General features: G+C 48.1%; 1 protein-coding gene across 21 annotated transcripts in view; it reads left to right on the top strand.

Annotated features, from left to right (window-relative positions):
- The first annotated feature begins 428 nt into the window (after positions 1-428).
- NFASC (neurofascin) overlaps positions 429-12,788 on the top strand; it is a 201,247-nt gene continuing 188,887 nt past the window's right edge. For 5 of the 21 annotated variants that reach the window (XM_073011569.1, XM_007988786.3, XM_073011571.1 and 2 more), the window contains exon 1: positions 431-583. In XM_073011569.1, coding sequence (XP_072867670.1) covers positions 477-583 — 107 coding nt within the window. In that variant the 5' untranslated portion in view covers positions 431-476. Of the gene's footprint in view, positions 584-1,262; positions 1,456-12,788 lie in introns of those variants that run through there. The other 16 variants (XM_007988788.3, XM_007988787.3, XM_007988785.3 and 13 more) reach the window with 9 other exon arrangements.

Below are 12,788 nucleotides of genomic sequence, written 5' to 3'. Positions count from 1 at the left end.
CCAATCAACAAACGTTACTGGAGAGTTTACCACAAACAAGTTTCTGTGCTAGGCCCTGAGAACACAAGCTGTCCGGCAACTTCCTGCTCCCTCAAGTCACAGTCTGTGGTGGAGGGACAGACACGCGATCCTGCTGGGGCTTCAGCGTACCTCCTCCTGTGTGTTGTGCACGTAGTAGGTGCTCAGCGAACGGAAACGGGGGAGACGAGTTGTTATCCCTCCCAAGGCGAGCCTGCAAAGAGAGCTCAGGTGAAAAGAGAAAGGAAGTTTGTTTTTTTTTTCCAGCCCTGGCTCTGCGCACCCGCTCCCCAGCGCGCCAGGCGGGGCTGCGTCCGGAGCATCCTTCCCTCCGCCTCTGTCCTAGTCCCCACTCCGCGGCCGCTCGGCGCGCGAAGGGAGGGGCGTGGGGGCGCGCACGCAGGCTGTCGGGGGCGCGCCGGCCGCCCGGGGACGCGCACGGGCTGGTCTCTGCCCTAATGCGGCGGCTGGCGGCGAGAGGCGCTGCAGGGGACGCGGGGGAAGTGGCGGCGCCGGCAGCGGACAGCTCGGACAGCGCCCAGGGCCGGAGCCCGAGCTCTTGGAGGTAGGCGAGCGCGAATACCGGAGAGATGGGGGTGGAGAGTCATGGAAACCCACCTAGCGACACCCCCTTGTTCCCGCCCTCCTCTCTCTGTCTCCATCCCCTGACCTGTCCCCCTCCCCCTCCGTCCACATTCCCATCCCTTCCCCTCTCCACACTGTCACCTGCCCCGAATCCATCCGATTCTGTCCATATACCCACCCCATCCCCGTCCAACTACCAGCCCCTTGCCCACCCCAACACCCTTTCTATCTCGTTGGCCGCGTCCCCTCCCCCTTCCCGCATCCTCAACCGTTTCCCTTTCCTCTCTGTCCCCGCCTCGTCCGTGAGCCCTGCCTGCCCTTGTACTTCTGTTTACCTCGACACCCCACTTTGGATGACCCCATGCCTCCTATTTTTCCTACCGCACACATCAGCCCCTTCTTGCCTCCCCTATTCTCTTACCCATCTCATGCCCCTACCAGTTGGTGTCCTGTCTCTCCATTCGCTCCCTCACAGTTCCTGTCCTCCCCCAGTTCCCCTGTGCACGCCCTGTCCCAGCCCCTTCCCAGCTGCCTCTTGGTGTCCTCCCGCATCACAGTCCCTCTCAAGAACCCCGCCTTCTCCCTCTTTGGCTGTTAGCTGGCCTGACACCCGTCACCTTTCCTCACTGCCCTTCCTGGTGCTGTATGGAGCCACACAGCCTGTACCCAGCCCTCCCTCAGTGGTCCCTGGACCCTCCTTCCCTGCATGGGGATCTCAGTTGTGGAATATAACCCCTTTCTGCGTATTTGATCCTATTTGTGGCTTGGGGAAGAAGAATGCTGGGGGTTAGTAGGCCTCTCTCTTATGTTCCTCTCCAGCCATGCAGCTGCCCCCGTCCTCTGGCTGTTCAGGTTTGTTTCCTAGATGAATTGGGGGAGGGGGTGCTAGGCATTGGGAAACTAGGATGGGGAAGGGGCAGGGTCCAGGGGAATGACTGAGCAGACTCCTAGGGCTTGGCCTGAGCCCTGATGTAAGGGCCTGAACGAGGAGCCCTGCTGGAGGGCTGGAGAATTTTGGATTTTAGAAAAGATTCTGCTTCAGCCTCCAAGTCAGCACTTTGGCATCTGGAGCTGTCATGAGTGTGGCCCATGGGCTGGGCCAAGAGTGGGCAGAGTGCTGAATCACCTAGAATCTGGTCCCCATGGCAGCCCCCATCCTGTCCCGAGCCAGGTTCTGCTCCTGACTCCTTCCTTGGCATTTTGGCATGTGGTGTGTGTGTGCACATGCGTATGTGTGTGTTGAGCAGAGATGCCTCCTCCCTCAGTGTGGGGGAGAGGACGACAATACGCCTTTTCTCCCTGCCTGTGTCACTGGCATGAGGGCCTAATATGTCTCATCTACCCTTGGAAATGTGCTGGGCCCTGCTGGGCCGCAATCAAATCTCCAGCAAGGCAAGGGCAAGCCACAGGGCTTTGAGACCTGGTTAGACAGGAGTTTAATTGTGTGGATCCAAAGCCAGGCTCAGAGCCCACAGAACTTAAAGCAATAGGAGAATAGCCCAGGGAAAATGTGTGTGAAGATTGGAAGTGTGTGGGGATAGGGGCCATACCAACTGTGAGGTGGGGGCAGTGGAGGAAGGCAGGCAGAGATCTATCCTTCTGGTTTGGGGATGATTGGATGTGGTGGAATTGCATTGCAGGAAGAACTGAAGGAGATCAGGGGCCTGCTAAGCAGCTAATACATTTCACCTTTTGTCTTGACTGAGCTGGCACTTCGGAGGGAGTAATTTCTCCCCTTGTCTTTGGATTCAGCTGAAGGGGTGTGTGTGTGTGTGTGTGTGTGTGTGTGTGTGTGTGTGTGTGTGTGTGTGTGTGTAGAGAGAGAGAGAGAGAATTATGCTGCCAATAAGGAAAGAGGCTCACTCCCACTTAGCCCCAGAAATTGTGGTTGCCACTGTGAAACGGAATGGCAGCCCAATTCCTGTCTTGGGGGCCTCAGACGAAACCCAGAGGCTTAAATTGGGGCATTAAGAGCAAATTGCAGACAGACCCTGTCCCTTCTCTGCAAGGCTTTCTCACTTTAGGAATCCAAGTGGTTGGACTCCTTCAGCTCCTATGCAGTAAACTCTGAATGGGCCTCAGGCAGTGCCGGCAAGGGGATGTGCTGCTGGGACTGGCTGCCCCTTGCTTTGTCACCCTTCTCCGTCCCCTCTCCAGCATGAGTGGGGGTGGGGCTGGAAGCTTTCCCTGGCATCAGTGCCTCAGGGCTGCCAGCTTTTCCTGGTACAGGGAGAAAGCATCACCTGCAGCCGTTGTTGAGAGCTGATTGGGTTAAGATTCTGATGTTGAAATGCTTGATTGGAGCTCAGGTGAAGTGGGGGATTCTGATAACCATGTACATATTTCCCAGTTTTGTGCAATGAATCTCACCCCTCACCCCCTTGTTTGGCATCAGAAAGACTACGGAGAAATAAACGAAGGCACACGGAGGGAGGAGCCAGCTCCCCAGAGAGCCGGAGCAAGACCTTCCAATTGTACCTAGCCAGCTCCCTGTGGGCTGAACTGGCTGCATTCACAAGGGCTGGTTCTTTCAGGCACACATTGAAGAGGTGACTGAGAGCTGGGGGTGGGGTTCTGGCTTTGCATTTCTGAGGTAGGTGGGTCAGAGAAGGGTCTGATTTCTGTGGTGAGTGAGAGACAGGATACCAAGGCTCTGATCAGTCTATTGCAACTTGTTTCCTACCTCTGGCTCCACTCTTCTCCCTCATGCTTTTTTGGAGGCCAGAGGCACTCTGAGATCTTCAAGATCATGCAGGAGCTGTGGTGTGAGAATCATCCCTTTGTCTTTAGAAAAAGAAATTCTTAGGAAATCAGAGAGGGAGAAGCAGAAAAATTCAGTTCTCAGTCTGTTTGACTGGGGTGATGTTTGGGGTGGGGAGGGGAGAAGTGAGAGGAACATAAGGCCAGTTTCATATTTACTCATTTAACGAAGATCCATTAATCCCTACAGTGTGGTGCTCTGCTAGGTGCTGAGACCATAGAGATGAAAAGTAAGCCAGGGTCCAATCTCTCCGAGCTCCTGGGCAATGGAAGAGGAAGACAGGTGATCAGACAAATAACATAGATAAGCTTGAGCAAGAGCACCTGGATAGGGATGTTACACAGCCAGATCTTTAATTCCGGTGGTATCAGCACCCTGTCCTCCACAGCTATGAAGAGGGCTTGGCTGATGCTATCCTGGATGGTAGCTCAGGGCTGACCCTGAAGTTGACTGTCAGGAAAAAGGTAGGGGACAAGATGAGGTTCAAGGTGTTGTCAGATCCCCAGCATGAAGGGCTGGAGGGGGGATGTTCTGTGTGTAGCTGAACCCAGCTAGATGCAGCTACAACCTGATAGGGGAATAACCAGAGGGAGCTCTGCAATGAGTTCAAGGCTGCTTGACTCTCCCAATCCCATCTTCTAAGCTCTTGGATTTTAGGGGTAAAGTGTGGCTGGATATGCTTGGTGTCAGTGAGTCAGAGGAAAGAGGCTCTGGGAGCTATCTGTGTGTAGGGAAGACGCACAGGTATATGCTCAGACACAAGGCAAGGAAAAATATTGTGAGCCCTGCTGTGTGTGAAAGGATTTGGCATTATGGGAAGGCCAGAGTCAGGTGGGAGCCATTGACGGGGAGGGGAAGTTGTTGGTAAGCTGGAGAGGTCCTTAGAAGCTGTACACTTGACCACAGATTCCCACAAATATTGATAGCTGAACTGGGAAATTAGCTAAGGAGAGAGACTCTCAGTTTCATCTGTCTGAGTAGCCCCTCTTTTCACCCACACACCCGTATTTGTTCATTTCATCAATGTGTCCTGAACCTTTGAATCTGTTGGGAACTGTGCAAGCTATTGGGCGTGTAAGTCAAGTTGGAGACACAGAAATGAAACGAAATTAAAACTCAGCACAAGAACTGCTGTAATTGAGGTTAGATGAATTCCTGGCGTTGTAGGAGCATGGCTGAGGGGTCATAGTAGGCAGTAGGATCTGAAGTGATTGCACCAAACTGTCTGGACAGACCCCTGCCTTGGCTTGAGCAAGTTGATGACAAACCTTTGGACACTTACAATGCCCAGCTAAGGCCCAGGCCTAGCTGCAAGGGCCCAGGCCTAACTGTAAGGGCAGATGTTGGATGCATATGGCCTGGCCCCTGGACTGCAGAAGAGGGCCTGGGAGTTAATGGTTCTGCTGGGTGCTTGAGTAGGCACTTCCACAGCTTTGCTGACCCAGGATATTGGTTAGATTATGCCAGCTTGAGAACTCTTAGGCCACTCTTTTTTCGTTAGGTCTTGAGGCAAGCTGGAAAAAATAAAAGTGGCATAATAACAATAGTCATCATTATCAAGTTCTTTCTATGTGCTAGGCACCCTACTCTGTGCTTTCTATGCATCATTTCATTTCATCCTGAAAGGGTTACCTACAAATGAGATAGTTAGGATCCTTGTTTCACAGAAAATGACAGATTCAGAGAAGCTGTTACTTCTTGAAGATTACAGAACAGGTGAGTCGCAGAGCTAGAATCTAAACCTTTATTTGTTTGACTTCAAAGCCTATGCTCCTCTCCCATATATTGTACTGAGCCCCACCTCCCACCCCACCACCCAACCCAGGTAGAAAAATAAAAAGCTAGATGTTTTATCCACATGCACAAGGCTTTCTAGGAAAATCTGTTAGAAGGGCTCAGTTAAAAAGCATTTTAGAGTGCCTTACTTTATTCTGAAAGATACAGAAATGTGGTTCCTGCTTTCAGATAGAAGAAATAAGACTGAGACATGTAAAACACCTTGAGAACAAGACGATATAGGGTCTAATTAAATCTTCATTGGTGCCTCGGACCCTGGACAGTAAAATTTCAAAGAAAAGCATGATCTGTTAGTTGGATTCAGTTGTTGGAGTCACGGAGGTGACACGGCATAGTAGAAACCATTCAGCCTTTGCGACCAGACAGATCTACGTTCAGACCCTGCTTCTTCCACTTGCTAGCTGCATAGCTGCAGCTCATCTGCAAAATGGGGATATTAATATGAACCTTGCAGGGCTGTTACAGAGATTAAATGTGAGAGGATAGTGAAAGGCCCAATGTAATATTTAGCTGGTAGTAAATATTCATCAGATGCTAACTGCTGTACACAGAGGTGGTGGGAATGGAACTGAGTCTCGAAGAATTGGCAGAATTTGGATATGGAAGAGAAGCAGAGAGTATTCTAGATGAAGGAATCATCAGGTGTATAAGCAAAAACTTAGGTTCAGATTCTCTGGGAAAGAAGTGACCTGCCTCATCCTACCTGTTCTCTTCTACCCTCACCCCACCTTCTCCCTGGTCCGTGCAGCAAAGTCTTGCAGGAAAAGGACATCATCATAACAGGTGTGAGGAGCCTTCAACTTCTGGCCCCATTGTTAAATGGATTTCTTTCTCTGTAAAATTAGAAGATTGCTGCAAGTTCCTGTCCCACAGTCCGTGTTTTTGGGATTTATGTCATTGATTAATTTCTTGTCCTGGCTTTCCTCTCCCACATGCAGGGCCATGAAAAAGTTGGAGTGCCTGGGGCATGGTGGGGTCATCCCCTCACATCCCTATCATCCCCTCCCAGCTCCTGCTGCTCTCTTCCTCCAGGAAGCAGCTGTCTTAGCATCTGCCTTCTCCTCCTTCACCTGCTCCTCCTCACGCCTCCCCTCCCAGACTGGCCCGGCCCCTCCTGAAAGGCCTCCCTGGCAGCCCCTCTCCCCCTTATTATGATGCTAATCATGTTGTTAATTTTTCTGAGATCCAGAAAGAAAGCCCCAATCTGTTCTAATGAATTTAATTAGAGAGGGGCTTGGAGAGCTTCAGAACCTCTTACCAGGATCACAATAAACAGAGTTAACGAGATAAACACCCTGGGATCAGCCGCTCAGGGGTTGGAAGGAAGGATTTCCCAGTCAGTCCTAGAATAAAAAAGTCCTTGGCACCCAGAGTTGGAGGAAGGCTGCGTGGACAGTGGTCCTCCAAGTGAGTTCCCTTTTGGCCTGTTTCTGCTTGCCCCACCCAGCCCCACGTACTTAGCTTCATACGTAGTTCTGACTTTAGGTGGCAGATGAACCTCCTAAGAAGGTCTGATTATTCTTATCATCATCACCAAGCACCTGCTATTTGGGTCAGGGGTACCACATCTTCTTCTGGAGCAATGTGGAGGCTTATGAGACGCTGTCTCCTGCCCTATAGGTGGTAAGATATGGGTGTCCAAATATAAGTAATATTTGCTAATTCCAGAAAGTAAGTGCTAGAAAGCTGACAGAAGATCATAGTGGGCCTCTTTTTTTTTTTTTTTTTTTTTGAGACGGGGTCTTGTTCTGTCACCCAGGCTGGAGTACAGTGGTGCGATCTTGACTCACTGCAACCTTGCAACCTTTACCTCCCAGGTCAAGTGATTCTCCTGCCTCAGCCTCCCAAGTAGCTGGGACTACAGGTGTGCACCACCACACCCCACTAATTTTTATATTTTTAGTAGAGATGGGGTTTCACCATGTTGGTCAAGCTGGTCTTGAACTCCTGACCTAAAGTAATCCACCCACTTCAGCCTCCCAAAGTGCTGAGATTACAGGCGTGAGCCACAGCGCCTGGCCGATGGGTCTTGAGATATCAAGACTTGAAGACTTCTTCCAAGACTACTAGAGAAAAACCATGTGCAAAGGCAGGACTATGCAGAGGATCTTTGATTTATGAAGGTAAATGACATGGTTTGGGTGGCGGGTGCATGTAATTCAGTAGTGAGGGATGTGTCTGGAGCAGTATATGGAGACAAAATTATAGAGAACCCTGAGTGCTAGTCTTTACTCTTCTAACCTGGTTGCACTGCCATCTCCCTGCTTTGCTTCTCTGAGCACAAAGGATGCCTAGCTCTGGGAAAGGCCTCCTAGGATGGGAGAGTTCTGGCCTTCATGCTGAAGGCCAGTTTAGGCCTTTCCTGGATCCAGTTTAGGCCAACTGGAGTGGATTGACCAGATGCTAAGTTTTGTTCTCAGATCTTGTGATTTTCTGGGATGAGAGTAAATGGCTGGCAGAGCAATTCCAAGAACTTTTCCCAGTGATGGAAATTCCCTTTTTCTTTACTGATGCTGGCCAATTTGCTTTGGCAGTAGCATTTTAAACAACTATTTGGTGAAAGCTCCAATTTCAGGGTCAGAGAATTTCATCACTCTTTTCTTTGTATTACTAAGAATTATCTGAGTTGTGTATTTGGATATGTGTGTGCATGTGTGTCTGTGTGTGTGTGTGTGTGTGTGTGTGTGTGGTGCCTATGTTAGTAGAATTGTTCCAACTAGGTTTGTTTCTAGTTTTATCTTTGTTTGCAATGTAAAAGTTATTAAATGTTTCTAGGCCTTTTTTCTTGTTCAAAGATGGAAGAATCTCCCCTATATCTTACTGTGTGTTGACCATAAGCCAAATTATTTGAGAATAACAGGATGTTAATCATGAGGAGGTATTATAGATATCTATCATTTTGACAGGAAGTATAATATTGAGGTAAAATTTTAAGTCTGTCTCCCTGCCACCGGACCCTTGGAACATCTTGATTTGTGAGACCAGCCAAAGTTTTATTTGGGGGCACCACCAATGTTTATGCTTCTTGTTACTTTTCCTAGTCTGTCTGGGCTTGTGTGTAATTAGTAAATGAAGTTAGTACATTGCTGTCAGGTGTTGGCTGACCCATATAAGAGAAATTTATATGCAAGACATTGTTGTCACTCCCATTGTTATAATACCCATTGTGTGGTATTTTTCCACATGTTGGAGGTGAATGCCTTTATGGAGGAAAATGCCTCCAAGGCCATAGATGATTTTCCTATGCTGACGTAGGTAAGGACGGAAACTAGATATCTTTCCGATTATCATCACACACTGAGTGGAATTGAAGCCTTTGTCATCCACATTGGGAGCTAAAACCAGGATTCTCTGCCTGGCCTCAGCCCTGGGATGTGCTCTGGTTTTGTTTTTGTAAGATATTCATTGCATCTGCAGTTATTATTTGAAGACCCTACTATGTGCATTGCACTCTTCTGGTGGAAACTTGCTCTGAGAGAATCCTCAACTCAAAAAAATGTTAGAAATGTTTTAGTTCAAGGTAGTTATTTTACTAATCAAGAAATGAAGACTCAGAAGTGTGGCATGACTGACTTATGGCTGCATGGTTGGTTGCTGGCAAAAGCTAGTTCTGGCAAAACCCACATATGAACCTGGTAATGATACAAGATGATTGGTAGGTAATTAAGTTTCTAAAGCATGATCTAATCTAGAAGTGCTTTGGGATGTCAGAGAACAGAGGAAATCAGTGTAAATTAAAGTCTTTGGGGAAGCTTCTGAAGAGAAGTGGGGGTTGGCTTGGGCGTCTAGAGATGGGTAGGGCCTGAATAGGCAAAGATAAGAAAATGGCATTTCTGGTGGGGAAAGGAGTGCCCACTCAAAGGACTAGAAGAGGGAAACAGCTAGTTTGGTCAGACATGATGAATTGGCCAGGCTGGAACAGTGGAAGGAGCAGTCTGAGGCCAGACTGTAGCGAACCTTAGCGTGCTAACTGAGGAGTGACTTTTTTTGGAGTTGGTGAGGAGTATTTGAAGCTTCATAGGTGAACATTCTCTTGTTCTGAAGACAACAAGATTGTGGTGTTAAAAGAAGTGGGTGGGAAGTCCCTTTCCAGGCACCTGGTGGTTTCTGAGGGGATAGTTCCTTCTGAAGGGGCGTTTGGGGCAGAGGGAGGTGCTGAAATACACTAGGAAAGAGCTTGTCGCTGTCCAGAGTGCTGACCTGACCTGAGAGATTTTTCTCTTCAGTGATGCTGAGTTGGAAAGTAAAGCTGGGGAATGCTTAGAACCAGCCAAGGGATCTAGAGAATGATTCTGGCTAGGACTAGGCAGCATGTGGGCTTTTTGTAAGTAAACTAGTTACAGTATCTGACTTCATAGTCCTTGTGATGAAAGCAAAAGTATGGAGACACTGTGTGTCCACGTATACATGCTAAGATGACCCAATTTGTAGCCTTGTAAGTGTTGCCTTAGAACGTTTGTGTTTACATGAGAATCCCAGCACATTGCTTCTTTCATTATGAAAATGCACACCCACTATTCAACATTCCACAGAACACCTAAAACCTACCCCAACAAACCAGGGGAGAACAGCAGAACTTCCCAGAACACCCTACTCATTACTTCACATGAAACATCTAAATGCTTTATATTAGTGCTGTCCAATAGAACTTTCTTTGATGATGGAAATGTTCTGTATCTGCACATTCTAACATGATTAAGCCACTAAGTACATGAGCACTTGAAATGTGGCTAATATGACTGAAGAATTGAATTTTGAATTAAATTAAAATTAAATTTAAATCGCTACATGTGGCTAGTCTACTGTATTGGACTGCACAGCTCTACAGAGTCAGAATCTTTGACCTTTGCCACTTACATCTCCTTATTGATCCTCATACCTAAGTCTCTTTGACTTAGAGTAAAGTGGACTTTTGAGTGGGGGTAAGTTTGACAAATTGTTGGAGAAAGCCCCATACTGAATCCAAGCTGAAGTCTGCGTCTGGCTGTGAGTTTTGCCCTGACTTTCTTGTTTTCAAAATGAGAACAACCATACATGATGCCCTGCAAGTTTTCCATTCAAAGACAGAGAGAAGGCTCCTTGCATTCTGACTGGGGTCTCAGGGACCTGATCTAAGACTTTTTGGAGCCTGGAATGGGAAAGTTATGTGGTTTTTATGGCCCTGAAAAGCTGGCTGTGGGTTGAGGTGGGGTACAAATAATATGCTGTGGTGTCAGATGTTTGCAGACATCTCAGCAGGGAAAGGTTCTCAGTCCTGATCCATCTCCCATTGCAACTCTGTGTATCTTTACTGTCATCCCGTTTATCTGGTGTAGTGGACATGGCCCAGGGTGGGGGTACAGGTGAGCCTTTTTCTGTTTTGTTTTTGTTTTTCTGAGCCATTTTTGCCCCAAGGAAGAGTGAGTGTTAGAAGTATCAAAGGGTGATAAATGCTTACAAATGCCAAGCAAGAGGTAAGTAATAATAATCTGTCAAAAGACTAGAGCAGAAAATTTCCATGGTGTTGGCACATGCCAGCCTCCGTAGGCCTGCCTAACCTTACCATAAACATGCTTGATTTCCTGTGTCTCTGGTCTTAGGCTTGCTATATATAAGTCTGATTTCCTAAACCAGAGTGCATGCTTTTTGAAGGTATTTCTTATTGTCTTCTTGTTTTCTCCAATAGAATCTCAATGTGCTGATGGTAATCCCTAATAAATGCCTGCTTGTGAGTCACTCTTTGTTAGCATGGAGCAGTGGATTTGACCCCTAGAAAATGTGTGCACATGAATACAAATAATATTTATTGAGCCCCTGCTGGGCATAAGTCTCTGTGCTCAGTACTGCAGGCAGTGACAAAGGAGGAGCTGAAGATGGTTGCTCCCAGTCTAATGGGAGAGCAAAGGCAGGCACATTTGAAACACACACACATACACACACACAAACTTATAGGGAAAAACAAAGACAAAGGCAGTAGCAGGGATCCAGAGCTGCGGGTGGGGTGCAGGGTGCTGGAGGGGCCAGATTACATGCGTGTCCCTGTCTGGCCTCTCAAGGATTCCCTCCTTCATGAGGGAATGGCTTAGCTGGTACCAGCCACCTCCATGCCTGCAGTAACAGAGCTGCCTTTATGGTTGGTCAGGCAGCTTGCTCTCTCACTGGGCTATACGGAGGCAGGGCTGTCCTGAGCTCACCTCTCCTCTTCCATGGTGAAGAGCACTTTGAAGAGAGTAGGGACATTGAGGAAGAGGACTGTGGAAAGGGAAGAAACTTGTTTTTCTTTTTGTCACTTAAATGGTGACACAGCCTTGCTCTCAGACTTCCTTTTAGTCACAGAAGAGGTTTGTTGGGTCTCCATCAGCTCTGGCACATGGAGCCCCATGATGCAGCCCCAGGTGCAGCTCTGGAGGAGCAAGAGAAGCAGAGCTTGGTGATGTGGCTCCCCATGATCACCCAGGCCCCTGGCTCTACTGTCTTGGGGTGTGCCCTGCCTGGTGGGGAGTGGGTGGGCTGCATATCCCAGCTGGGGTTGGGGAAGGACTTTTCTGGCTGACTCGCAGGGAGGAGTCTGCCCTTCACCGCCTTCCACGTAGTGCCCCTCAGTCCTCCACATGCACACAGATCACCTGGGATCTTGTTAAAATGCAGTTAAAATCAGTTAAAATGCTGATTCAGAATCAGCAGGTCTGGATTGGGTTTGAGATTCTGCATTTCCAACAAGGTCCCAGGTAATGCCAGCACTGCCAGTCTGCAAACTGCGCTTTGATGTACAAGGCCCTAAACATGGGTTCTCAACCCTGCCAACATGGTAACATCACTTGGGGAGATCTTACAATATGCCAATACCTGAGACCCACCTGTACCAAATAAATTGCAATCTCTGAGGGTTGGGTCTAGGTACTGGGATGTTGTAAAGCCTTCCAGGTAATTCTACTATATAGCCCAATCTGAGAACCACCGGACAGTTTTTCTCCTCCTTCTGCTGTGCTTTTCACCTGGCTATATCTTCCATACAACTAGAGACTGTAAGTGGCTTGAGGTCAGAGAGTGTCTTACAACATATTACTAACACCTGCACCGCAGTAGTAGTAGTTCTCTGATGTGTGAGTGGTTCTTTCAGTTGACTACAACATGATGCCAATGGCTCTGTCACTTGGTGCCATAACTACCACCTGCACTGGTGGCCCTGGCCACCACTCCTGTAGATCCACCATCACCCATGAGGGATCAAAGAATGTGGCTGGCTTAGAACAGGCTAGCTCTACTCTTGGAATAGCGACTCTAAGTGGGTGTCCAGTGCCTGGAACTAAGTCAGCTTTCAGTAAATATATACCAAATGGATGATTATTCTGGTGGCGGTGGGTAGGGGCAGAGACTGAATTAGGGATCAGAAGACTGGGGCTAAAGTGACTAGCACAAACTGTTCAACCTTCCTTAGCTTTCATTTTCTCAGTTGTAAAATGAGGATACTAATGCCCACTTAATAGGGTGATTTAAGTAGTCGTAGAGAAGTGGCCCTGTAAATGCTAGTGTTGTACAGATAAATGGTTGTATAAGAATTCATTTCCAAAGTGGCAGGGCTAAGCTATAATGTTAACCCACTGACTCATGTCCTAACAGACCCTCTGGGGTCTCATTCACTATGTGT

Source organism: Chlorocebus sabaeus, chromosome 25, assembly GCF_047675955.1.
Source record: "Chlorocebus sabaeus isolate Y175 chromosome 25, mChlSab1.0.hap1, whole genome shotgun sequence".
Lineage (NCBI taxonomy): Eukaryota > Metazoa > Chordata > Mammalia > Primates > Cercopithecidae > Chlorocebus > Chlorocebus sabaeus.
This window is presented reverse-complemented; position numbering and strand designations above follow the sequence as displayed.